We start from the raw sequence: 24,371 nt of genomic DNA, 5'->3' as shown, positions 1-24,371 counted from the left end.
TCCCCAGATCACAATGACAAATGATGATAAGACATCAAGATTATGAGGCAAATCAGGACCTTTTGAAGGACCTATCTCCTGCAGTCTAATCGTTCTCTGTGCTGAAAGTTTTGGCAGAGATACTGTAATCTTTTTTATGTTGAAAAAAATGTATGAATGCTATAGATGCACCAGAGAAGAGCCTCAAATTTCCATTTAAAACTTGAAATATTTTCAAGATTATATAGAATCTTTCTTCAAAGGAGCAGAAATAACGCAAGCAAGGTACAGTAAAATTGGTGTATTTCACTGAACTTGATTGAAGTAGCTTCTTCTTTCTCATAAATGATAGGATTTAACTAAAAGTTATAGGTTAATGGCTTATGCCAATCAAATGTGTTCTGCTGGCAATGTTCATTTTGAATTTTTCTATTTTTTTATGGTGATACTCAGATTTTGAGTTGTGTCACTACAGTTGGACCGCAAGACTGTATCAAACATGGCATTCTTTTCTACAGATCTATACATAATTTTCCATGTCTAGTGTTAAACCCACACAGACTTGTTAATTCCTCAAGAATTCTTAAGAATTCAACTTCTTCTATGGTTTCTGGCTTTAGCAAGGATGGGGTGGAGATGTGTGTGTGTGTATATGTGTATATATATATATATATACACACACACACACACACACACACACATATATATATATATATAGTTTGTTTGTTTGTTTGCTGCCCTTCAGTGGCAGTGCCTAGTTAAAAATTTTCTTCAGGAATGATGTGAATGAAATAGCTCATTTTCTTTTTTTTCTTTAAAATATTTTAGTCAGTAAATACTGCAATGGATGATTGCTTCAAAATATATTGTTCCCCTCTTTACTTAGCAAAGTCTTGCAGAAATACTTTGTTTAGCATATGAATAAAAAAAATTGACTTTTTTTCAGTGGAAGTAGTAAATGAATAGTCTAGTTTACCATATGAAGAACTGACAACTGAAATTTAGGCAAGACCTATCAGGAATGTTTAGTTTGTACAAATTACGTAAATGCAAGAATCTTTAAGTTTGCTCTGGAGGAACTTACCAACTTGTCATGAACATTTAATAAACAAGCTTCTCCCTGCTGCAAATGAAGTATGTTTGTTTCCCCTGTTCCGTAATGTTAATTGTCAGCTAGAATGCTATTTCTCACACACATACTGCTCTCAACCTTGTTAAAATTAAGCATATAATCCCCTTTTAAAACACCATATTAAATCACCATAGTAACATTACATCTAAGCTAGACAGATAAAACATAACACCAGTAAGGGAATTTTTGGCATCTTCTAGCAGCTCTCTATGTTTTATAGAAATGTTTGCTCTTTTGGCATTTTGCATTGGGTAGAATGATGGCACTCATACTATCTAATTCTCAGGCTATTGAAAAGCTAAAATTTCTGTCCTTTTGTTCATCTATGAATTTGGAGAAATCCTTGGTCTCCAGTGGTAGTTTTTTGGGTGTTTTTTTTTAAGAAAAGTTCCTTGTTTGGGATCCGTTAAAGGGTTCTTACTTCTAAGCTGCATAGTGGAATATTTTGATCCTGATCCAAATTTTATTTCTAAATATGTTTTCATGTTTTCTTTGGACTGAATGTATAAACATGCACGTAAGTTACGTATTGCATGGTACATAGCATCATAGAAGAGAATATTTGCTCACTTTTAAGGCTTGTGATGTCATTAGTTGAGTGGCCATGAATTTAATGTACTATACATATATATTTTTGGATGTGAGTAATTGACTAGTAAAGATGGATAGACTGGAACATAACCTGAAATATTTCACGGTGGTGTTAATTTCATGCCAGTTTAAAGTGTCAAATAGATTAAAAGCCAAATGTGAAAGATCTCTCATAAGTATATTGTGGCTTCACCACTGAATGATGTTTCTGACAGTAAAGCTACAACTCTACAAACTTGGAGTGAATTTGGCTTGGATTTTTATGGAATCTGCCATCAGTGTACCTAAACTTTTGATTAGCTTTAGACAAATATGGTAATACCTCAATAATTCAATGTTCTTCATTCTGAAAATAAATTGTATTTTAAAAGTACTGTGCTTTAACGTAAAGCATCATATTTTGAAAAAGTTGTTTCAAGCATCACCTTCTAAGCAGTAAAATACTAATATGAATTACAGTTTTTTTTTTTTTAAGATGATGTTTTGAATCCCCCTTTGTGTGTGTGTGGCTGTTGTGATTACATAGCTGCAAGTCATCTGGAATGCTTCTAGTTACTGGATGTTTTGGAGTGATGTTGTATTTGGCATACATGCAGAATTAATATGTGAATATAATGCTTCTACAAGTCAATATACAAATCTTAAATATTAAAAGCTTGTTACTAAGTATTATCTTGCTCTTGAAGTAAACTAATTCTTGAACAAAGAGTAATAAAGAAATACTTAGGATTATTTGAGAAAACACGGATTTGATTAGTATAGTGTGTACTGAATTGAAGATACCTGTTAGTCATGTCAGTATTTATAGATAAATGTATTTTTTTTTAATATTGTCTCATGCTTAAATAATAAGAAATCTCCTTCAAACCCTTTGCATATTTAGGTTTCTAAGGATGTATATTCTCAAAAGTTAATTTCTCAAAAAAACTCCACTGAAAGAGGAAATGTTACAGGTTCAATGACTTAGTCAGATTAGATACTTGTGACATTGAGTTAGCTCAGTATTAATTTTTTCCTTTTTATTCTCTTTATTTTCAGCCATGCAGTTAGCCAAGTTGGCCAGAACTTTACATTTGTGCTTACAGACATTGACAGCAAACAGAGGTTTGGATTCTGTCGCTTATCTTCCGGGACCAAGAGCTGCTTCTGTATCTTAAGGTAAGTCTGTGCTTTTGGCTGACTCTGGGAAACAATGTTTGACTTTACTTTGTTACGCTGCAATTATAATTTCCAGCTGTTCAAAATTATTTTCCTGTCTGGTCCTCAAAGTCACTGCTCTTCTGCAGAAGTGGTGCAAAATGTCTTGCTCTTTGAGTTCTTCTGTAGATAATTATATTTGTTTGTAGTCAATGTTCTTGAGTTAACAATGTGAAAAAAAATCAATGTCTCTTTACAGTAATTTGACATGACGTAGCATGATGGCAGCCGTTATCTTTAGCTGTCACAATTGATCTTGTTAAGACATTTTGTAGAGATTTGTATATGCAAGTTTATTAACAAAGCATCTGTTGGTAACTGAGAGAATGTCTTGCTGATGCTGTCCACATCCTGAAAGTTTGCATGAACAAGCCTCATTCTGTTTTGTGGATTTTGTCTTGTAAAGACTGATACTGTAAGTTGGAAAACAGTGTGTTTCAGATAGAGGCAATGAAATTTTATCATTTTTTTTTCTGATGACTTCCCACCAGCATGCTGGAATATAGTCCTTGCTTTTCTTTTTATATTTGCTGCAAAAATTATGCGTTTATAGATCTCTTAGCAAAGCTAATAAATTGCTAATGGAAGTGAAGATTTCCACATGCTGTCCTGCATGTCCGTTTTAAAGCAAGTTTAGTAATGATCTCCTTTCTGTTTTTTCTGTTAGTTCTGATTTGACTGTGTGATCAATCAGCTAGATGATCAGACAATTGCTCAAGCAATCACAAAGAAAACAAGGACAATTTCTTTTATTACCCATTTCTCTGCTTGGCCCTTAACATGAGAGAATCCAGTCTAAGAATAAGAAGAACTGATCTTTGGTTTAGCAGTACTCTATGCGTTGGCAATGGCAGAATGGAACCTTCTGCATATGTGTCATTGAATATGACACCTTTGGAGAATTTCAGGGATGGTATTGCCAAATGTGAGAGAAACTATTTCTGACTTGATTGGGTTATGCATAGCAATGCCATAGAGTGGATTTTGGATTGATGTTTGTAATTTATAATGAATATTTTAGTACTGTTTGTATCTAAATCAGATGAAGATACCAAATATGTGTTGCCTTATTCTTCAGCATTAGTGACAGGAATGATCTGCTCACTAGACCTTCACTGAAGAAGCTTGATATTTGGATAAAATCTACCAAATTACTAATTAATTTTGTGAGAGGCAAGATGACAGGTGTTTTCTCACTATCTCTTTTCTCTAGTAGAGATAATTAACTATGGCAATCCAGCAATATGGACTGTATACTAAAGACAGGAAGGTATTTCCCCAGTTGTTTTCCTGTAGCTGTTGTCCTACATAACTGGAGAGCTGATTTGCTCTCATGTGGGAAGTGTCTGGTTCCAGAAGGTAACTTCTCCTGCTTAGTGACAAATTAAAGGAGAAATAGTTTAAAAGGAAAATCTCAATGAGTAGTTGATTCTTGATTTCTCCTGGAATAGAGCTCTTTGCTGTCAGCTCCCTTATGTTGAGTGAATGCCAAGAAAAAATGGAGGAGTTATGTTGTAGTTAAATGCCTTCTGCTTCAACTCATAACCAAAAAAAAAAAAAAAAAAAAAGTGCTGTTACGGCAGTGGATGTACTGGAGCTTGTAGCATCATTCCTATTGCCTTTTTCCTGTGAACTCATGAGAAAATGGAAGATCACCATTAATGCAAATTAATGGATGATTTAGAAGATAATGAAGAATGTTAATCAGCATTACACAGATTCACTTTCTTTATTCCCAGGACTGTAGCACATATTGTTGATGTGAATCTTTTCAGTATCCTTTATGAATTCAAGGACACTGCCTGAAAAGGGGAGACTATTACTCCAAGTGGGGGTAGATGGGTCAAAACAGGCTGAAAAATGTGAGCATGATACCAAAAAGAAACTGGGGATGAAAACAAATTATTTTCATAGATCGTTTAACACTTCTAAAACCCTAGATACTTCATATAATTTTTTGGCATAAGTTCCGTACTTCGTTTTTTCAGAATAAAATATGTATGTAAATGATGTATATTATAATCTACAGTTTTGAGGATAACAGCAAGTTGGTGAGAAGTGCTAGCCATATTTATGCAGGATTACATGTAAACCCACCTTGTTTTTCTAGCAATAAGCGGACTAAATTTGCATCTGCCCCATATGGATCTAAACAGACCTTTGTTGAGTATGAACAGAAATTATGTAATCAGTTGAGAGTTACTAAGCTTAAGCAATGAATGAGGTCTTCACTGAGAGTCTTAAACATTTTTCTGCCTATTCTACTTTCAACTTTCCTACCTGCTTCAAACAATTTATTTTTACGATTTTTTTGACTAGATCACTTAAAATTTGTCCTTCTTACCTGTTACTGAGCTAAAAGCATTAAATTGACCGGACGTACATTATCAGAGATTGCTGGCAGCTTTCAGTGATACCTGTATATGCCCTACCTCCAGTAGATAGTCAGTGGAAAACTGGATGGCAACAAGCTTGTAGTTTTCCTTGCTATGCTCAGCAATAGCATGAGAATGAAATAATATGACTTATTATCAGAGATGACATTCAGATATTTATCGAACAGAGATTGTAAGGGTCTATCTGTGGGCAAATTGGTTTGGAAGTGGAAGATCGTTACATTTAGGTTCCTCACTGGGTAGGCAGAGGAGAAGAAGGAAATTCGTTTCACTCAGTGTGTGCTTTGAAAATTTCCATAGAGCACTGGAAGCAAAGTTGAGAGCTGAGACAATGCTCCAAAGTCAATATCTTGACTTTGAGTTTTAAAGTAACCCAGAGACTTTTCCATGTGGATGGAAAGTGCAGGAAGGCACCTTCTTGGAGTTCAAAAGCAGTAAAGCAATCCGCCTAGATGTACCTCCTGCTGTCAGCAGAAAGGCATTTCCACATTACAGAACAACTCTTGGCTATTTTAACCAGTACTGTTTAGGAAACTACTGTCAAGATAGTTCTTATAACTGTTGCAAGGAACAGCAATTTTATTTTTGATAATATTTTTTATATTACCATAATTTGTTATGTTCCTGCTGTGGATAGTATACAGATTTCTGAAAATATGTGATTTTGAAAGCTGCATCTTCTAGATATTCTAGGATTTTCCACTAATGCAGAACCACTGAGTCTGTCTGTCTTGTAATTCTGTTTTCTTTTTCTTCACTTGATTTCTAGCTAATCATGAAATTGCAATGATTAAATGTTGTATGTAACAGTGCTTATTTTCTCAGAGAGCTCTAGCAATAGGATTAATTTCTACATTTCAGACAGCAGAGGGCGAACAAAAGCATGAAACCAGTGTCAGATGTTCTGGTGGGGATTTTTGAGGTTCTAAACAGCGAAGAGATGAATTGAAAAAAAAAACATGGGATGAAGATACGATTAAAAAAAACACAATAGCTTATTACTTTAATTTGACTTTGCATCATATATGGGATGGGATTTTGAAGGTGAGCAGTATACATGATTCTGAATTTAGTGAAGGGCTGTAGGTGGAAAAAAGAGTGGGGTTCCCAATACCCACTGTTACTTATTCATCTGATACAACTTCCCCAGCCCCCCTAATCAGACCTGTTCCCTAGTTTTATTCTGGAATTTGTATACTTGTGTTTGTTTTGTTTTTTGTTTTGTTTTTCAGTTTTCTATGCATTAGTTCTTTCATCAAGGAGAAAGAGTCTGGAAGGCGTCAAAGATGTTCAGAATTTGGTTTTGGTTGCTGTTTCCTGCTAATTGCAGTGTACTGAAAGATGATGTAAACATACTGATCTACTCATATAATCTCAGTGATTAAAAATATCCTGTTATTTCATATCTTTCTGCTATATCATATTCTTGATGCATATAGATACTTCTTGATTCTTAAGAAGTTGCATGCTGAGGCTGTTGATTTTAATTTCATCACTTTTTAACTTTTGATCTCTTCACTAGCTTGCTCATCTTCTCAAATTTCTAGCAACCTAAGATGTACTAAACTCTCATTGTATTAATTACATTATGGACACTGTTTTCAGTGGCTCATCAGTATATACTGCTTTAGCTAACTCTTGTGATGTAGAACTGTAAGCAGCGCAGACGTTTGATTCAAACATTCTTTTGAGAAGAAAGCAATATAGAAAGTAATTTGTATTACTATCAGTAAGGGTATTGAAAGGAATAGAGTTCATTTTACTGCTTAGTTTCTCAATGTTTAGGTCATGCTTATGATCTGCTTTTAGGGGGACGGAATTGGAAATATCATAGCTGAAATTACTGCAAGGATGATAGTGCCTGTTGTGCTAGTTCTCATGTTCTGAGATTGTGTAAAGAAAATGAAGAGTACAGGTTGTATAAGCTATGAAGATACTGTGAACATACAAATTTTAAATTATATGGAAACATTAAAGCATGTTCTTGTAGGAAGACATTATTAAACACTACATACAAGTTTTCATTGTAGCTGGGTTACTTGCTTTTCTGACTTGTCTATATTCTAGAATCGGAGACTCCCAACAACTCTGTTTGTGCAGTTGAGAAGGAAGAGAAAGCTCTCCTTTAGGAATGTAAAAAATGTTGATAACTCAGTCTGAATACTTTTTTTGATACTGTTACTGCAGAGTGTTTATATAATACAGCTAACAACTCTGATTTCTTTTTTTAAACTTTTTTTAATCTTTTGTCTCCTCAAATATTTCCGTCATTAAATAAAAGGACCCAGTCATTGATGTTTGGAAATATTTTTCAGCACACAGCAGATAAGATCTGGTAATTTCTTCAAAAGACTGTTTATATTGTATTCTGATCATTTAATCATTAAAATAAAAGATACATTTATGAAATAAACTTCTTTTAAAGCAATTATACTAAAATGTAAAGTTGATTGCATACTAATATGTTTAGACATGAACTGCTTTAAACATGAAAGCCAGTTTAATGATTTCAGGTTACCTAAGAGGGAAATGACAGTTGCATAGCTCTGTTTTGGTATAGCTAAATTTTACAGATATTTTTACCAAGTTGACCACAATGTTAGATGTGTAATTCTCTTATTGGGAATGTTTATTTGAGTTTAAAAACTAAATTTAGCAGTTTATTAATCTGGAAAATAATTTTTGTATTGCTTTAACTGAACTTTGTAATAAGTTAGATTAAGCATTTTGCTCTGTGGCAGAGCGGTTTTGAAGTGAAGTTGTTGCTGTTATGTGATCTCTTTCATAGTCCCTTATTTTTCAGTTAAGTTTCTAAGGTCAGTAACATGAAAAATGGAATGAAAAACACTCTGAAATTAAAACGTGTTTTAAAAAAAGAACAAAAAAGCCAACCGTCTTGTAGTATAATATAGTAAACATAATAGAACTTTTCCAAAAATTTTTTGAAAAAAAATTACTGTGTTGTGTAAGACACTAGATTTTTAATCCAGTCTGGATTATTGGATTACTAGTATGGTACTTTATTAAGATCTGTAAATTCTGTTATGTTTCTTCAATAATTCTATTTAAATATATTTTCCAGAATGTCATGAAGCTTATAAAAGATTATGACTTATTAGTTTTCAAATTATAAAGCTAGACAGCATGTCCGTTACTGCTGTTTTAGTTGAAATCGAATCCATAAAAGCTGTAGTGATCGGAAGTGTGGGTACTTGTCCATCTATGCAGATAAATGTTTTGTCTTGTTAAGTGCAGTTTTTTTCCACAAATGTGATTTTGGTGGATTTGTGCTGTATTTAATTTGCAAAACGTCTTTTAATTTGCAAAAGCAGCTTTGGAAGATGTTAGATATATGCTGCCAGACCATACAAAATCTTTTATCCCTGAGAGGCTGCCTATATGCTGTATTTTCTCTTCCTGTCCAAAAGGGTTGCAGTAATAGTAGTAAACCCTTTCTGAGAGGGGAGCATGATCATTGATACATGAATGAGATGATAATCATTACTGCTTTGACGGCACCGGAGAAGTGTCTGCTGCTGGACAGGCTGTGTTGCCTGAAGGCCCTGAGGTACATGAGTACTTAAAGCCAATGGAAGTAACCAGATTTGGTGGACAAGAACTACGAGAACTGTCTCATTCTTATAACTGTGTAATGAATACCTTACATATTTGCATATTATTTTCTAGACTTTTTATATGTTAAGCTGTGAGCTATAGCACCTATTTCTAACTGCTTGACGCAACAAAAGTAATATAAGTTGAAACAAGAGTTTTGTCTTGCTCCAGGTTTTGTTAAAACAACAACAAAAAAAAGTTTAAGACTTTGGATAGGTTTGCTTTGCTTCTTAAACTTATACAATGTTAGTGTTCTGAGAAGGTGCTATAGCCATGTGGAACTTGATTTGAACTTTGCTTAATTTGTTGTTTTCTCTGGGTATTTGGCTTCGGCTCCCAAAATGAAAGTTCTTCTGAAGTGAAATGCAGAAATGTTTGTGTGGAAATCCCTCTTAGACAAAATAGCTGAGCTTTGTACCACTCTTTTTCTAAGATAAAAAGAAATGGATCTATAATAGTTTGTGACAGATGGCAGAAAATGTAACTAACTGAATGTGATTCTGTGTGGAGTTATTTGAGGGTTTTGGTGTGATTTGTTGTGAGTTCCTCTCCTCCCCCCCTTTCCTTTCCTTTGATTGCAGTCTTTGTCCATTTATTCTTAGGATAGAATAAGATTTCTGAGCAGGGGCCTCTCTTGTGGTGCGAAGTGAGAATTGTTTTTAATTGAGCAGAAACATGTGGAAGGATCAGGAATATCTCAAGGGATTACAGAAAAATTCCAAATTTGTACTACTTACAGCTTGTGTTTAGAGCAGGGTCTGCTGGGAATAAATGTTAGTTAGTGTGACCTGTGACCTTAAAAACTGTTGACATGGATTTCAGCCAGAAACTAGCCACAGAACGCCTTTGTTAAACTCATTCATAGCTCCTTGAAAACTCTAGTCAGTGAAAGTTGCCAGCTCAAATCTAAGGAAAGCAGAGCCCCCCCCCCCCCTTTTTTTTTCCTCCTACCTTTTTTTTTTTTTTTTTTTTTTTTTTTTCCCATGCTTTGGAAACAGTGGACGCCCCTTAACCAGCAAGACTTCTTTAATAGGACTGCATCGCCTAAACTTGATTGGAATTGACAGCTTCCTGGCTCGGGCTTGCCAACTGGCAGGGCATTGATGCATAGGGGACAAACAGCTTTAAGGGCCTGTATACCACTGTTTGTGTATGTGCCTCAGAAATGCAGCACACTTCTGTTGTGAAATGTTCTAATATGAAGGAGAAAAAAATGAATAAAAAAATGAACACTACTTCTATTTTCCAAATCTTTCAATTATTTTTTTAAGGAGGAAAATCCTGAATTCTGCAACTGAGTATTTGTATGGCTTTGTTTTTGAAAATATCGTCCTACTGTCTTCCAGAGTTTTCCCTCTTCATTGATTTGGCCAAAAGCCACAGAAAAATATTTACCCTTGAGAAAAGAAAGACATAGATTTTTAGAATTTTGACTGCGTTTTTTAAAGGTGAATGTAACTTATTTAATAATCTGAATACCCCACTATAAAAGAGTCCAATTTACAAACCCTGTTTTCTTGTACACTCACTGTCTTACCAGTTTTTCTGCTTAGTGGGTTTTGTGAGTCCTCAACTGATTCTGTGGTATGATTCACTGTTTGGTCTGCCTGAAAGGCTTGCCTGACTTGAATCACATTTTTGAATTAGGAGGTGCCCTAACATCAGTGAGGTATATTTCTGTGATGTATAACAAGTGGTAAGAATAGGTACGAAATGTGATGCAGTAACAGTTTGTTCTGAGAAAGGAGTATGCAAATTTTGGTAAAGTGTAAGCTAAATAAAAGCATGCGACACAAAGTTATGCTCATAAAGAGTCATGGAGCAGATGGGTAGTAAAATTAACTATAAGTTTTAATCTCATTTATAGTAAAAAAAATAATGAAATCATATTATTGTATAATAAAAATAATTTCCCCTGAACAACCTAGAGTGTTAAAGCACTCAAATATTGTCATTTTGATTCAGGTGTTTTGTAAAGGCTTGATTTTGTAAAAGCACAAACTAAGATTGATTTTTTTTTTTTGGAATAGCTTCCATAGAATTGCATTTGTTCTCTCCATGTGGGATGTGTTTTTTGTTTTGTTTTGTTTTGTTTTTAAGAGGAAACAGTAATTGAAAGTGTGAAGCAACTTCATATTTTCCAAGGACAGTACAGCATTAACCAGTAATGGCTCTTGTTTTCTAGGGATGCAGAGGAGGGCTGGTGGGAGAACATGGGAGCTGCTTCCCCTCTTCGAGCTCCTCTTTGCATTGGAAGCATAAAATTCTCCTCTTCTTCTTACTCTTTACCATTCTCTTTTGAATTCTTGTTCTTCAGCCACTGTCTTTGTAGCCCCAGAGGGCTGCACTTCCTACTGAACTGCTTCCTGATCAGCTGAAACGATCTGAGTATTACTTGATTCCGCCCCCTTTCCCAGAGCTGACTTTGCTGCCTCTCTGCACATGCCAGGAATCATTTTGTTAATGTTATTGAGACAGGTTGAACTAACTCAGCTCAACAATTGTTTGAGCCTATGGAAATTCTTTAGTAATGTCTGGAAATTGTTGGATGCTTTAATTAGAAGGATTGATTCTTTCGTTTTAAAATGTTCTATAGCTGTTGGCTTTGGGGATATTCACAGATGAATAAGAAAGGAGATCCAATTCTCACTTTTTCTGGATGAAAAGTTCAGAACATTAAAAAGCGCAGATTTGTAATGCATGCTTTGAACTAGTGTTAATAGGAATTTTCTTTCATGGTGTATACAAATTATCACATGAACAATTAATAATTTAATGTATTTAGTAGTCTGATATATGTGAAGCCTGAGATTCAATTCTTTTGGTTAGATTCTTCATGCTTTGTATTTTTTTTTTCCTTTGCATACATAAAATAGATTAATAAGAATCTGTTTAAGAATCTATTTTATACCTGGTAAGAAAATAGTTAGAATCCTACTTTTTAGTTTACTGCATAGCAGAAAGTAAGATGCGCTCTGCACTGGAGGAGTTGCACTGTGACTCTGAAATAATGTTTAACCTTCTGCTGTTTCTCTACCTGAGTTGCACATGCTTCTGCCCAGTCCCACTTGATGAACGCTGCTGATATTTAAGAAGAGCAGATTACTTATTTTTTCCCGTGTAGTCTTACCATTGATATATGCAGATGATTTTGAAATCTTGGAATGATCTAGAAGATGGAGAGGGAAACTGGCATGAAGAACTGGTTGGTATCAGGGCTGCTGAGTTCTGTGTTCAGTTTACATTTCTGACAGAATCTTGAGTAATTATAGTTAGACCTTATTCACAGAGAAGTGGTGCAGTATCACTCTATCTGCTGAAAAAGTGCTGTGCAATTGCAGAAAGCTATTAATATCATTAGAACAGACAGACTGTTTTGTTCAAATGTGGATTAGAATAGGATATAAAAATTGGAGTTTATGGCTTCCCTACCTTGTCAGGCAAAAAGGTTTTTATTATTTGCTCATCATTAGAAAATTTGGTATTATATTGGCCTAATTTTTAAAAAATATTTCCTATACATTATATTTTCCCTTATTCAGTAATTTTCGTACTGTGTTGTGGTAAAGGTGAATAGTTTTTTCGGGTTTGGAATACAAATTTTTTCAGATATCATTTCAATATACTTTCAAAGCAGACTACATTATGGGCTTTTCTTTGCAATTCTGAAATTCCAAGGTAGCCATTTAAATATCAATGTATTTTAGCAGATAATTTGCAGAAGCAAATTTTGCCTCCACATGCTTTTTTGTCCCTTTTCAAGTTTACAGTAATTTCTGATTGTTGTGAGTCCTGAAGCAGAGGATTATTATCATTTGTTAATTTACAAATAAGCATGAAGTATTTAAGAGCATTTCCATTAGGCTGTATGAGGTGCTGAGTTATTTTAGAACAAACAAGAAAATTTCTCTATTGAATTCATAATGTAGAAGAAATTAACAATAAAAAGAACTGAAGTTACTGGTGGAAGAACAGGATATAATTTGACAGTTTTTACTATTTTGAAAAAGAAAAAAAAAGTGATAGCCTGCTATTTTGGTTACTAAGTAGTTTGTATAACCTTAGAAAATGGCATAAGCCTAAATCTTCAAAGATTCTTAAGCTCCAAAGTCAGTTATTTCATTACGAGCTGTGTGTTGAAACAGTTTATCTCTTTTGAAAATATCTATACTGATTTCTAATCTCAAATTTATATTAAGAGATTATTATCTCTTTAATCTTTTTAATCTGAACTTTAATCTCAAGTTTATCTTTGGTCCAGATTTCCTCATTTTCTACAGTATTTATATTTTGGCTTCTGATCTGACTCAATTCTGGAGAAGCTTGGACATCTAGTAGACTGATCTGTGGGAGTTTCTTTGTAGCCTGCGGTATGGAAGCATCAGACTTGGGGCTGATGAATAGGAAGAATAAATTTGATATCATTTAGCCCAGATGCTGTGACTGTGCAGCCTCTGTTGCCTTCAGCACTTTCAATCTAGTTAGTTGAGTCAGCTAGATTTCTGGATGCTGTTTCTTGGCAAGGTAAGGTTACTCAGTGCACTGCAGCCTGCATGAGATGAGTGCCGTTATCCATCTATATCAACTTGACTATTTGCAAACCAAAGGTTTTCGGTTAGGAACTACTGTGTATTTTGGGCTGAAACTGACTTTTTTAGTTTTTAAGAGCAAATACGTTTTTCACTCTTGGGACTTAGTTTGGCTGATATTGTTTAACATTCTTGTCCTACAGAGAATTTGGAATCGGAACATAGAAAGATTTGCTAATATTCCCTGTAGGGTAAAATTGGTATTTTATTATCTTATTGTTTCATAGATTCATCTCTCTTATCTGTTTTAATGGAGTTATTTTAGAAAACTAGTTTATATGTTAATTTTTTTTGAAAGAAGAAGAGAATTGATAATGAGAGAAGACTTACTACAATATAGGAAAAATATCTGTTGCTAGGTTTAAAACTGTAATTATAAGATCAGGCTGGTAGTGGTGACTGTAGATAGCCCCAGAGCATGGATCATCTTAAACAAACAAAAGAAAGCTTTTAACTTGCTTTCACTTCTTGTGGGACACAGAAAAATATCACAGTCCAATAAAATAAAATAAAAAAGGTCTAGTCTTTATGAGGTTTAAATATAGCTGTATGTTAATCAAATAAATTGCTAGTAAGAGTCAGCGTGTTCCTTTTGTATGTATCTATGATACTTTCAAGCCTTTCAGAAAGATGTTTAGTGATGGCTGGAAATGATATGGAGAGTCTTTTTTTTGGATCATCTGCTTAGTCCTTTTGCAGTATTGACTCTAGAATCTCTGTACTTAAAATTCTTGAGAGATGAAAGAAAATACTGGCTGTATTTGGCCACAGAGAAATACAGGAATAAATCACAAGAAATTGGATCCCCCTCATTCAACAGTATAACAAAATTATACCTAATAAAAATGTTGTTCTTGAGCCTCTATGTGCTGCCTCCATGGACTTTTTTTTTTATATATGTGTATATATATATATATATATATATATATATATATAGAAACAGTGGATTCAACACATGCAATGAATGCAAATAAGGGCTGAAAATGCAGACAGTTCTCTGTTCCTTTGAGCAGATCTTGTAGAGCAAAGAGGAGAGGGCAGATAAGACTCCTAACTGAAGTTTGACCTCTTTCACAGAAATCCTCATGTTTTATATGCTTGAGCTCTGGCAAAATTTTTAGACTTCCTCTTTGGTATATGACAGGAAATTGATCTAAATTGGTTAGAAAATAAGAGAATTCCATGGATGTAGTATGCAGGGTTGGAAGGGGTCTCCTGTTGTTGCAGGCATTTTGCTTTAACTTGACATGTTTATAAAACAGTTTACATTTTAAAAGTTTAGGGTTTTTACCCCTGCTGATTTGCTTAAGCAGACACTGGCTTCTCTTTTCAGTTACTTGTCAGAATATGTATGGAAAAGTGATGAACCTAGTGAAAAGAGAGTTTGACATCAATTAAATTTGGTTATCTGCTTTGTATTTCTTCTTTCTGATACACTGTTTCCAGTGTAGTTTTTCCAAACCTCCAGTGATTTTTCTTTCCTTTTTTTTTTTATAGTCCTTATGAGTTTTACGATATAGAGATGAACTATTTAAAAATACTGTAGCAGGAAAAAAGGAATCAAATTTTATACTACATAAGCTTATTTGTTGTCTTTCAGTTTCTCACACTTCTTTCTTTGTACCATTATTATTATTATTATTGACTCTAGAAACTTATTTCAGATCACCTGTAAGATTCTCTCAGTATTTTTTCTTGTTCTAGTATCCCTAAATGAATTTTGAATTGTCTTTAGATTATATTACCCTTCTGCAACCATATTCTGCAATATTGAATAAAATATGCTTATTAACATGGTTTCAAACAATTAAAAGCATGAGATAAACATTCTTTTCGGTCCCATCAATGAAAAATTTCAGCAGAATTTTTTTCTAGTTTTTCTTGGTCCTTTAATTGAGATATTAATAATGTGTGTTTGTGCTCATTCATGATTAATGTGTGTTTACATTTTATATGAATATGCATGTGTCTGTGTATGCATGTGCAAAAAATGAATAAGTAATATGTATGTAAATATTTTTGCACATAAACATCTGTAAAGAGTACTGTCTCAAACCAAGAGAAGTCTTAAATCCAGTTGATTCTAGGTGTGGCTTGTATTCTCTGTTTTATAAATGTGTGTGAACTAGTTTCTCTTAATTGCTTTTAATTTGAAATTTTATGTGACATCGTATTCAGAGCTATAACAATGCATTTTGATGCTTTAAATTTAAGCCAGATATTGAAAGGAGTCAGTTCCACTGAACTCTGAAACAATGAATTCTTATTTTCAACCAGATGCAATTCATAGATAACAGGTCAACAAGGAGTATGTAAAATAACATTGAGTGAAAAGCTTTGGAATTTTCATTGTAGTGTCAGTATTTCTGTTAAAGGCTTTGCTTGCTGAGCTTGAAGTTTTAAAACATAGTAGAATCAGTTTAAATATTTTTGTTGAAACTTATATTCAGTAGAACCTTGCTAATCCACACACCTCATAATCGCACACAAAAAATGGCAAGCTCCATATATATCTCAGCTAAAAAGCACAATAAAGCTGTAGTAGGGTTTCATATTTCTAGGCATCGTTACGCTTACTATGTTGAATTCAGTATATGTGATTCTTCATACTTAGCCAAATAAATAACTCAGAAAAGGGCACTTTCCAGGTTTTTTGCTCCTTTTGAATTCAATTATTTATTATTTCAATAATATTTAATTTATGCTAGGTATTCTGGGGATTTTGCACATTATCTGATGTTGTAAATAGAAGTGAATTTGAATTTGAATAGTAATGGCAATAGGAAAAGATTACAAAAGACAAATTGTTACAGGTTATGAACTATGGAATCTTCTGTAATGGCAAATGCTCTGAAAGAGATAAAGCTCATTTTAGGTAATGGAAGGGTAGTGGCTCTACTCTTCTTGTCATGCACACCTTTGTTCTTGCTTTCCTTTTACTATGACACATTATGGCTGGAATAGAGCCATATCATCATGTGAAGATGATGATGTTCAAAACAGAAGTTTTCCTCTGTTTGTATCAATTGTTTCGTTACCTTCCAGTGGAAGCGGAAGGGATTTTTGTCCAACTGTCAAGTTTGAGGATTGACCTTGAATGCAAAAATCATATTGTTGTAAACCACTATGAAACATTAGTTCCAACCAATCTGGTTACCCTCCCCCCCCCCAAAAAAATATATATATATAGATAATGCACTTAAGAAAGATCAGCTAAAGCCCTGCCTGATCTGGTGCAGTTGCGGCAGATCTTAAAAGCATGAGCAACTGGGATGAAATGTTGAATGCATAAGATATTAATTGGTTGGTATTAGGGAAACGTTATTTATTTTACTGAACTTCCCTGATAAAATGGTGGTGGTGATTTGATAACTGAATAAATGAAGTGTAGAAAAGATGGGGATATCTCCTGGGAAATACATGTTTTAGAAGTAAACATTGAAAGTCAACATTCTTTTCCAATCATCAAATTAAAGTCCCTTCTTATATGCATGTAAGAGCTTGGAAAGATTGTTAATATGAATGCTTTTTTTGGCTACTGTTGTTTTTAAATTGTTACTAGATAGTGCTTGAGGTTTAGGAAAAGACTTTTATTTTGCTGCTTACTCTTTAGTATATATCTACATCATTTTTCAGTACAATTCTTAGTTGAAACTTTAAGTGATATCTTTTAACACTGGAATTTATTCCTCTGCATGTTCATTTTGATAACAAGTCTAAGCTGTGTTCTTGCATTAATTTTGTAGTGGGATAAAGTTATACCACTTTTGAAGTTAGTAGCAGCCAGAAAGTACAGGGAGTTGTTTACAAAGAAGTCCCATCGATTCTCCTTTTCTGTGGAAGCATTCAAGCAGTAAGACCTGCACAGTCTGTTTGGCACAGTAGCTGCTCTCAGCTGGCCCCGTGCCCTCCTGCTGTTAGTCAGGGCAGAGGATGTGCCAGATCTCAGATTGTAACGGAGCAGAGCCTGCTTGCAAATCTGCTTGTAGTTAGCCTGGGGCCTTTTGGCAGCAGACTACAGCCGATTGATTTAGTTGCAATCCTTTTTCCTTAATATTTTCCATCTGGCCAACAATGACCTATAAAGACAGACACAAAACAGAGTTTAAATTATGAGGAGCGTGATAGTAAAAAGCTTCCAAATCTCACTCTAGAACCTGCAGCAATGGATGGCTGCCATTATGTAGCAGAAGATTTTTTTCTTTTCTGAAGTGCTATTGCAACAATGCTGTTAACAAAAAGCATTATAGGTCTTAAGTTTGGAATTAAGTTGCATAATACAGAAATATGCATTCAGTTGAACTATTAACATGTTTCCCTTCTTGCTATTTCTTGCCTTCTACTGGTCTTGCACAAGAAGTGAAGCTGTCTCAGCATAGACTTCCTCCACCAACTTCTCTCTTGCACACACCTCAGGTTAGATCCTGCTGCTCTGCGTCAAGAACCATGGGAGGATAAGGGAGAATAGAGTGGCAGCAGGGAAGAAGCACAAAAGAGCTCGACTATGGAAATGCTTTAAGATAGGCAGTCACAGGTTTGGGAAACTTTTGTTCTAACTATGTTAATACAGAAATAGGTGGCCGAAACTCTGAAGTCTACAGAAGTTGATCGTTGCTTTCTAGAATGAGGTATTTCCACAGCTACGCTATTTGTCAACTCCTAGAATTCTGGTTAAAGCAGAGTTCTCACAGTTATTCTAAGCACCTGTAGCCTTCTGTGCCTTTAAAGTTTGTATTCTCTAAGAATTAAATTTGTGAAGCTGTTTCTGTACTTGTACAACCAAGTTATAGCAGTCCTGGAATTACAAGTCTTTTAACATGCAGAGTTTATCACCTTAATCTAGGCATATTTGCTGATGTAGTGTTCAGATTTTTTTTTTTTCAAATGATGACAATAAGTCATGGACAGACTTTCACAGATCTTTTTGATCAATATATTTACAGGAAAATTAGAAACTGATTGAATTAGGAGGGTGCTCCAAAGTGTGGTTCACGCTGACTAGAAGGCCAAATGAATTCTTCTCTGAAGGTGCGGAAGTTTCCCTGCATTGGCCATAATGAAACCTACTTTAGATCTAGGTAGATTATTCTAAGTTAAAGATGTTATTGGTTGGTCTTGCACAGAGAGTCCAAAGCAAGCAGCTGTGCTGTATATTTAAATACTTACCAGGTTATTTAACCTGGTAAGGTGATAAATGTTAAGTGTTACTAATATATTGTTACTAGTGGAATTTGGTAAAGCTAAGAATACTACATTCTAGTCCAGCTATTTCACTGGTCTTGCCTATTGACCAGAAACAGTTTTACTTAATTAAGACTTCATGATTCACCTTCTTTAGTTGCTGAACAACTGTAACAGAAGTAATTAAATCATGTCAGTTTTTATTAATCCATTGGCACTGACTGGTTGGCTTGGGAACTTCCATTTAAGTGCTAATGCAAAATGTCTAGAATTAGCATGTCACCTTGGGGAAAACTCAGTTCCTTAGCATCAAAGCGGTAGGGAGGAAGTAGTTAAGGTACAGGGTGGATAAATCTTCTCTTCCACAAATGGACCACTTTTGGTTTACTGTCTGAAGACTTACAAAATACATCTGTCAGGAGTGAGACTGTCCTGTACTTGCTAACAAATGTATACAACATTTCCCCCAGTGAGATTACAGGGCGGCTTCTTCCTCCTTCAAAAATCAAGATCTGGCAGAAGCCCTCAGGTTATGCAGTAGTAACTGGAGAAGCAGGGGCTGTTCTGAGAGATAGGACTGCTGAGAAAAGCTACAAGTGTTGACTTCTCCATTTTGTTTCTAAAGAAAATGTGAAATAACACACTGAAATAACAGGGGAAAAGCCTTTATACTGCCTTGTAGAGGAATTCCTGTCTGTATTGCAAATGGATCTGAAATAAAGCCTTAATTTGTAGCCAAAGTTGTTTGTTGACACGCTTGATAGGGGACAGATCTTCCTCTGGAACTTCACAATTCAAGTATTTTTAATCCAATTCAGTATGTTATAGAGTTAGTTAATGATGATTCACCAGCTTGAGTATATAAAGTAGGGAGTATATGAAATAATATATATTCAGATAATAGAATGATCATGGGCAAACCCCTATCTTAAACCTTTGGTTAACCTGACTGTTAGACAGTAAGTCTCATCAATAAAAACTGTGCCCTTCAGAAAGTTAAAGGGCAGAAAGTCTTTTTTATTAATTTGGGTGTCATGTTTTGGGGAAGTGTTATCAAGTTCATCAGTGGTGTTTCTGCAGGTGAAAAGTTGAGTAATATCTCATTTCTTATCCTTATTTTTACAACAGAAATATGGGTCTATGAGCTTGTTGTGAATCCTAAAATAGATGCTGACTTATAGTTGTAGACAACTGCAATCAAATGTTAGGCTGTCTGACTTGATCTTTGTAGTCTGCAATTCGAGGACTGTATTCACATTTCTTATTGCAAATGCATCTAGCTAGAAACAGATTTCTGCTTATTTGCTGTAGGTGATTCTTTACCTGACTACACCTGTTTCTCACATTCCCCAACTCTGAATTCCAAGCACAAGTATGGTACCACCAGAGCGCTAGAATGATCGTGAATTGCTCATTTGGCTCTTTAAGCTGTGGTTGGATTTTACTTTAACCTTTATGACATGCTATTTGAAGGCCAAACTTAGTTCGTTGTACTGCCACTGAACACTTCAGTGTTTCTTCATAGTAATGAAATCCTCTGTGCTGGTAAGGAAGCTATGTAAGACCGTGTTGCACTTAAAGTTCTGTTCTTGCCAAGTAGGAAACAAAAGTAGTTTGGAGAATTCCAAAAAAGGGTATATATAATTGAAACTTTCTTTCTCTTCATAATGGAAATATTCTTACCTTCTTATTAAAAAATCCAAAGAAACAATGTAGTACCTTGAATAGTATCTTATAAACATATGCACATTTGTATGAAGCTGCATTGCCCAGCTTTGCTCCCTGGGTGTTGAAACAATGTAGAACTATCTGTTAAATAAAAAAGTAAAAGCAGTTTGGACTCATCAGTTATTCTCAGTATACTTCTCCCCTGTGCTTTTAGGAATGAGATATTTGCTATATTGATCCTAAAGATTTTACCTTTCAGTAAAACTTTGTCAATATGATTCTCTGACATTTTCTGAATCAGTTTGTGATGTTGGTTTATGAGACCAAGATATTTTCCACACATGGCATGTTTTTTATTATGTAGAGATTCCTTTCTGTGGCTCAGAGGCAATTTTCCTCTTTTTAGGTGACAGTAAGCATTTAACGATTAGTCAGCGAGAAGCTTGGCCTTCCTCTGATGCTTTTGCTGTTGATACTTACCTAAGTATTACTTTGGAAAGCTCTGATTATTCTGCTTTAAATATAACTTCAGATCCTAGTGAGATCTATCCCAGAGATGGGCACTGGCCTTATAAGAGGCTGGTTGGTAGAGGGTAATGCTTGAAATATTCAAGAGTAAATGGCTGAGGGAGAGAGACTGTAGAAAGCTGATGCTCAACTTCAACTTTTAAATAGTTGGTGAGTTTCCTTAGTAGCTGAGCAAAAAATCTCACATGCCTTTTAGTGTGGCTCTTGAACACAGAACTTTGTGAAAATTTTCTTTTCTTTGAGCATTTATTGACATCACAGACTGTGATATAAAATATATCACCATCACTTTTGGAGCTCATTTGAAGTAGTGTGCTACAGTATATTACGCATTTTACTCATATGGAACACTTTCCATTTATAATGAAAAGTTAATAATTTTACAGAAATTTCAGATTTCAGAGCAGACTTACTACTAGAGTGCACAGCTCAATGAGCACATGATTGGCATCTTGAATGAAAAAAAGCTGTTTCTCTGGTCAAGGAAAAAGGGGTTAATCTTTGCTGGGATGAAAAGACTGTTCAGGATCTACTATTTCAACCTGTGATAGACTTAGCAGTAGTCTTTGATCCTCAAATGAAATGTGATGGATTTCAACTGATGCCAGATGTCTCAAAGCTAGTGGGATCTCTGATTGTCTGCCACATCTAGTATTCTCTATTCCAGCACTTTCAAGTAAACTTTTTAACAGTATTTGAGAAGTGATTCTGTGACAAGCTGCCCTTGGAATCCTTGCTCTGTCTTATCAGAGCCTAGGTGATCTCCAGGTTCTTGTGCTAACACATCCTGGTTGTATTGTTTGTTTTGGATTTGGTTTTGTTTTGTTTTTTAGATCAAACCTCATGTGCTAACCTTTTCTAATTCATAACTTTTTTTCTTTTCATGTCCTGGAAACATAATGCCAGTAGTATCTGTAACTTGTCTCAGTTTAAAGCTGTTCTCTGCCCTATGCTCACCTGTCAAATAAAGCATTTTTCTTAACACTGACCAGGTAAAAACATTGTTTAATGTGTTCCTGTTGGCATTAAATGAAACATAATTGTTGTCTTTTTAACTTAACAAAGGCTATCTTGTTGCACCTGATAAAACTTCTATATAACTTGTCAAATGCTTCTGAATATCTAGCTTCTCACCAAGTGTGTTGTATGGAATCTCCTTTGCCTGTGTTTTTTAAGAACTTACTTCCTTTTATGAATAATTTTTTTTTGTTTGCAAAACATGTATGTACCTTTATGAGGCATATACTTCCTTTGCTATCAAAAATGTAGTCTTGAGAAGTTTCTTTCTTGGCCTTAAACTAAGAAAACCAAGAAGATTGTTGTTTCTAATGGGGCAACATTTAATTTCACATTTATTAAGAAACGTGTAACATAAAAACATGAATTGTTTTTTAAGCGAATGCACTTAATGTTCCAGAGCCATCATTCTAGCAATCTAAATCTAGCTGTGGAGCTATAAGTGGTCGGACATGGTTACAATTGCAGGGTACAGTAACAGCAGCAGCTTTCTACTCAGTGAAGCCTGCAGGAGACTTGTGTAGTAGTGCATACTCTGTATGAAGATGATCAAGCTGCAGAATTCTCTTCTGTCTGGAGCCTGCGCACGAGGCTTCAGAGAAGTATGTAATCTTCAAAATATATTTAGTTTTACATTTTGTTTCTGCAGACCATTAATTCCATCTTTTAATTTAATTCCTGTCTCTTGTCTCTGTATGAGAAATACTATTAGAAGTTAAGAATCTGTGATTTTTAAAAGGAAGTGATCCACCAGAAGGAAAACGAAAAGTCTCCAGCAACCCATCAGATTGATACTTATGAAATAAATTCAACACCAAATAATATACCATAAAATTCAATGAATTTTGTGGTTGTGAGGAAGTTAGAGGGAAAAAAAAAAGCTTGAATACTGAAGATATTTAAAATTTTACACATTCTAAACTGTGTCTGTATTTGTGTATCTGTGAATGTATAGTTTCTTTGTACAGAAAGTAGGTTGTTATACATGTACCTATGAGATAGAAAGCTGTAGTACTCCTGAATTCCAATTTGAAGTAAAATGCTCCATATTCTTCTTAAAATACAGATTATTTTTGTAAAAAAAAACTTTTTTTCAATGAAAGTCTGAAGTATAGTCTTCATGGAAAAATTGCTTTTCTTTCAGACTATGGAATTATTTTGTTTTTCTCTCTTCACATCTTGCTTCTGCCAGAAGCAGGAGAGGTTGCTGAGCACTGATTTAATAGATGCTACATGATGTTGTACACTGTAATGCTAAAGTTCTTCTGAATTAGCTTTATTTACATGAATTCCGCAGTGCAGTTGCAGCAGATTTTTTTTTTCTCCTTCCCCAAGGTTTTAGAGTGACCGCAAAGAATCCAAGAGAGGGTGACAGCTTTGTCAGATTCAGACTATCGTTTCCATTTGTGATGTCCCGATTAGATGGTAGCACACTGACAAAAGACCCTTGAAATGGTTATCTCAAGCTACCCTTACACTTTTTAGCTCAACTAAAAAAGTAAAATTGTTACACCATAACTCCCCTTTGTTACAGTTTTCTGGCTTCATGTGATTAAAGAGAAGTATTCAACTCCTTTGAGCTGTCGTTTGTGAGAGATTCTGCTGCCCTGTTTTGAGAGCCACTGTAGCTGTTTGGGGAACAGCTGGCTTCAGTAGTGGTGGTTAGTGAACTCGGGATTCTTTTTGTGAATGAGACTTGCTGTAGCTGCTTGTACTTGGTCACACTGGGTAGAAAAACAGGAAAGGAAAAGTTGTAATTGACTTTTATTATTAATATACAGTGGCAAGTTGCCAAAGTAAGTTCTTTCTATTGACTTTCAATTATATAGTTGGAAGACACTGCATAAGATGAGATGCATAGTAAGTTCTGTGTGAGCCAAGTTCTTTAAAAACTGAGGTTAAATACTTCTAAAATATGCACGTGAATCACATGCTTACACTACAAAACTCTTAACTTGAATCTCTTGGCATCATGAAAAGATCACTCATGGGTATTAATCAAAGGGAGGTTTAGAACAAAATTGGAGATAATGCAGAAAGGAAAAAAAATACTATGAAAGCAAGAAAAGAAAAGAATTCAGGTGGCCCTCTTTAAAATGGAAGAAGCATTCACAATGAATTAAAATCTAATGCAGAGACAAAGCATTGAATCCTATATCCAAGAAAAAAGCTTATGTTCAAAAAAAAGGCTGTTGGCTGATCCTGTGGAAGGTAAGCCTGCATCTCATCAACATGCACAGATGTTGCTATGGAGATTTCTGGGTATGTGTATATGTGTGTATGTATTTAAGCTTGTAAGTGTGAGAATGTGTCAATAGACTGAGAGTCTGTAATGCTAAGAGAGAATAGTGATGTATTGAGGTCTACAAGGTGTGGGGGAGGACAGTGGAATTTGCACGTGGCTGAGCTGGGAATTTAGCCTACTGAAATCTGCACATGAGGCAGGATGGATTTTTTTTTATTATTATTCATTTTATA

The 24,371-nt window shown here is 34.8% G+C and overlaps 1 protein-coding gene across 8 annotated transcripts in view; it reads left to right on the top strand.

Annotated features, from left to right (window-relative positions):
• The window catches only part of DENND1A (DENN domain containing 1A), a 220,941-nt gene that overhangs the window by 62,516 nt on the left and 134,054 nt on the right, over window positions 1-24,371 (top strand). For all 8 annotated transcript variants that reach the window (XM_062590924.1, XM_062590923.1, XM_062590925.1 and 5 more), the window contains one exon: window positions 2,741-2,860. In XM_062590924.1, the coding sequence (XP_062446908.1) occupies window positions 2,741-2,860 (120 nt within the window). The remainder of the gene's footprint in view (window positions 1-2,740; window positions 2,861-24,371) is intronic.

The sequence above is a fragment of the Rhea pennata genome, chromosome 18 (assembly GCF_028389875.1).
Source record: "Rhea pennata isolate bPtePen1 chromosome 18, bPtePen1.pri, whole genome shotgun sequence".
Lineage (NCBI taxonomy): Eukaryota > Metazoa > Chordata > Aves > Rheiformes > Rheidae > Rhea > Rhea pennata.
Note: the sequence above shows the minus strand (reverse complement) of the source record. Positions and strands in the feature narration are given on the sequence as shown.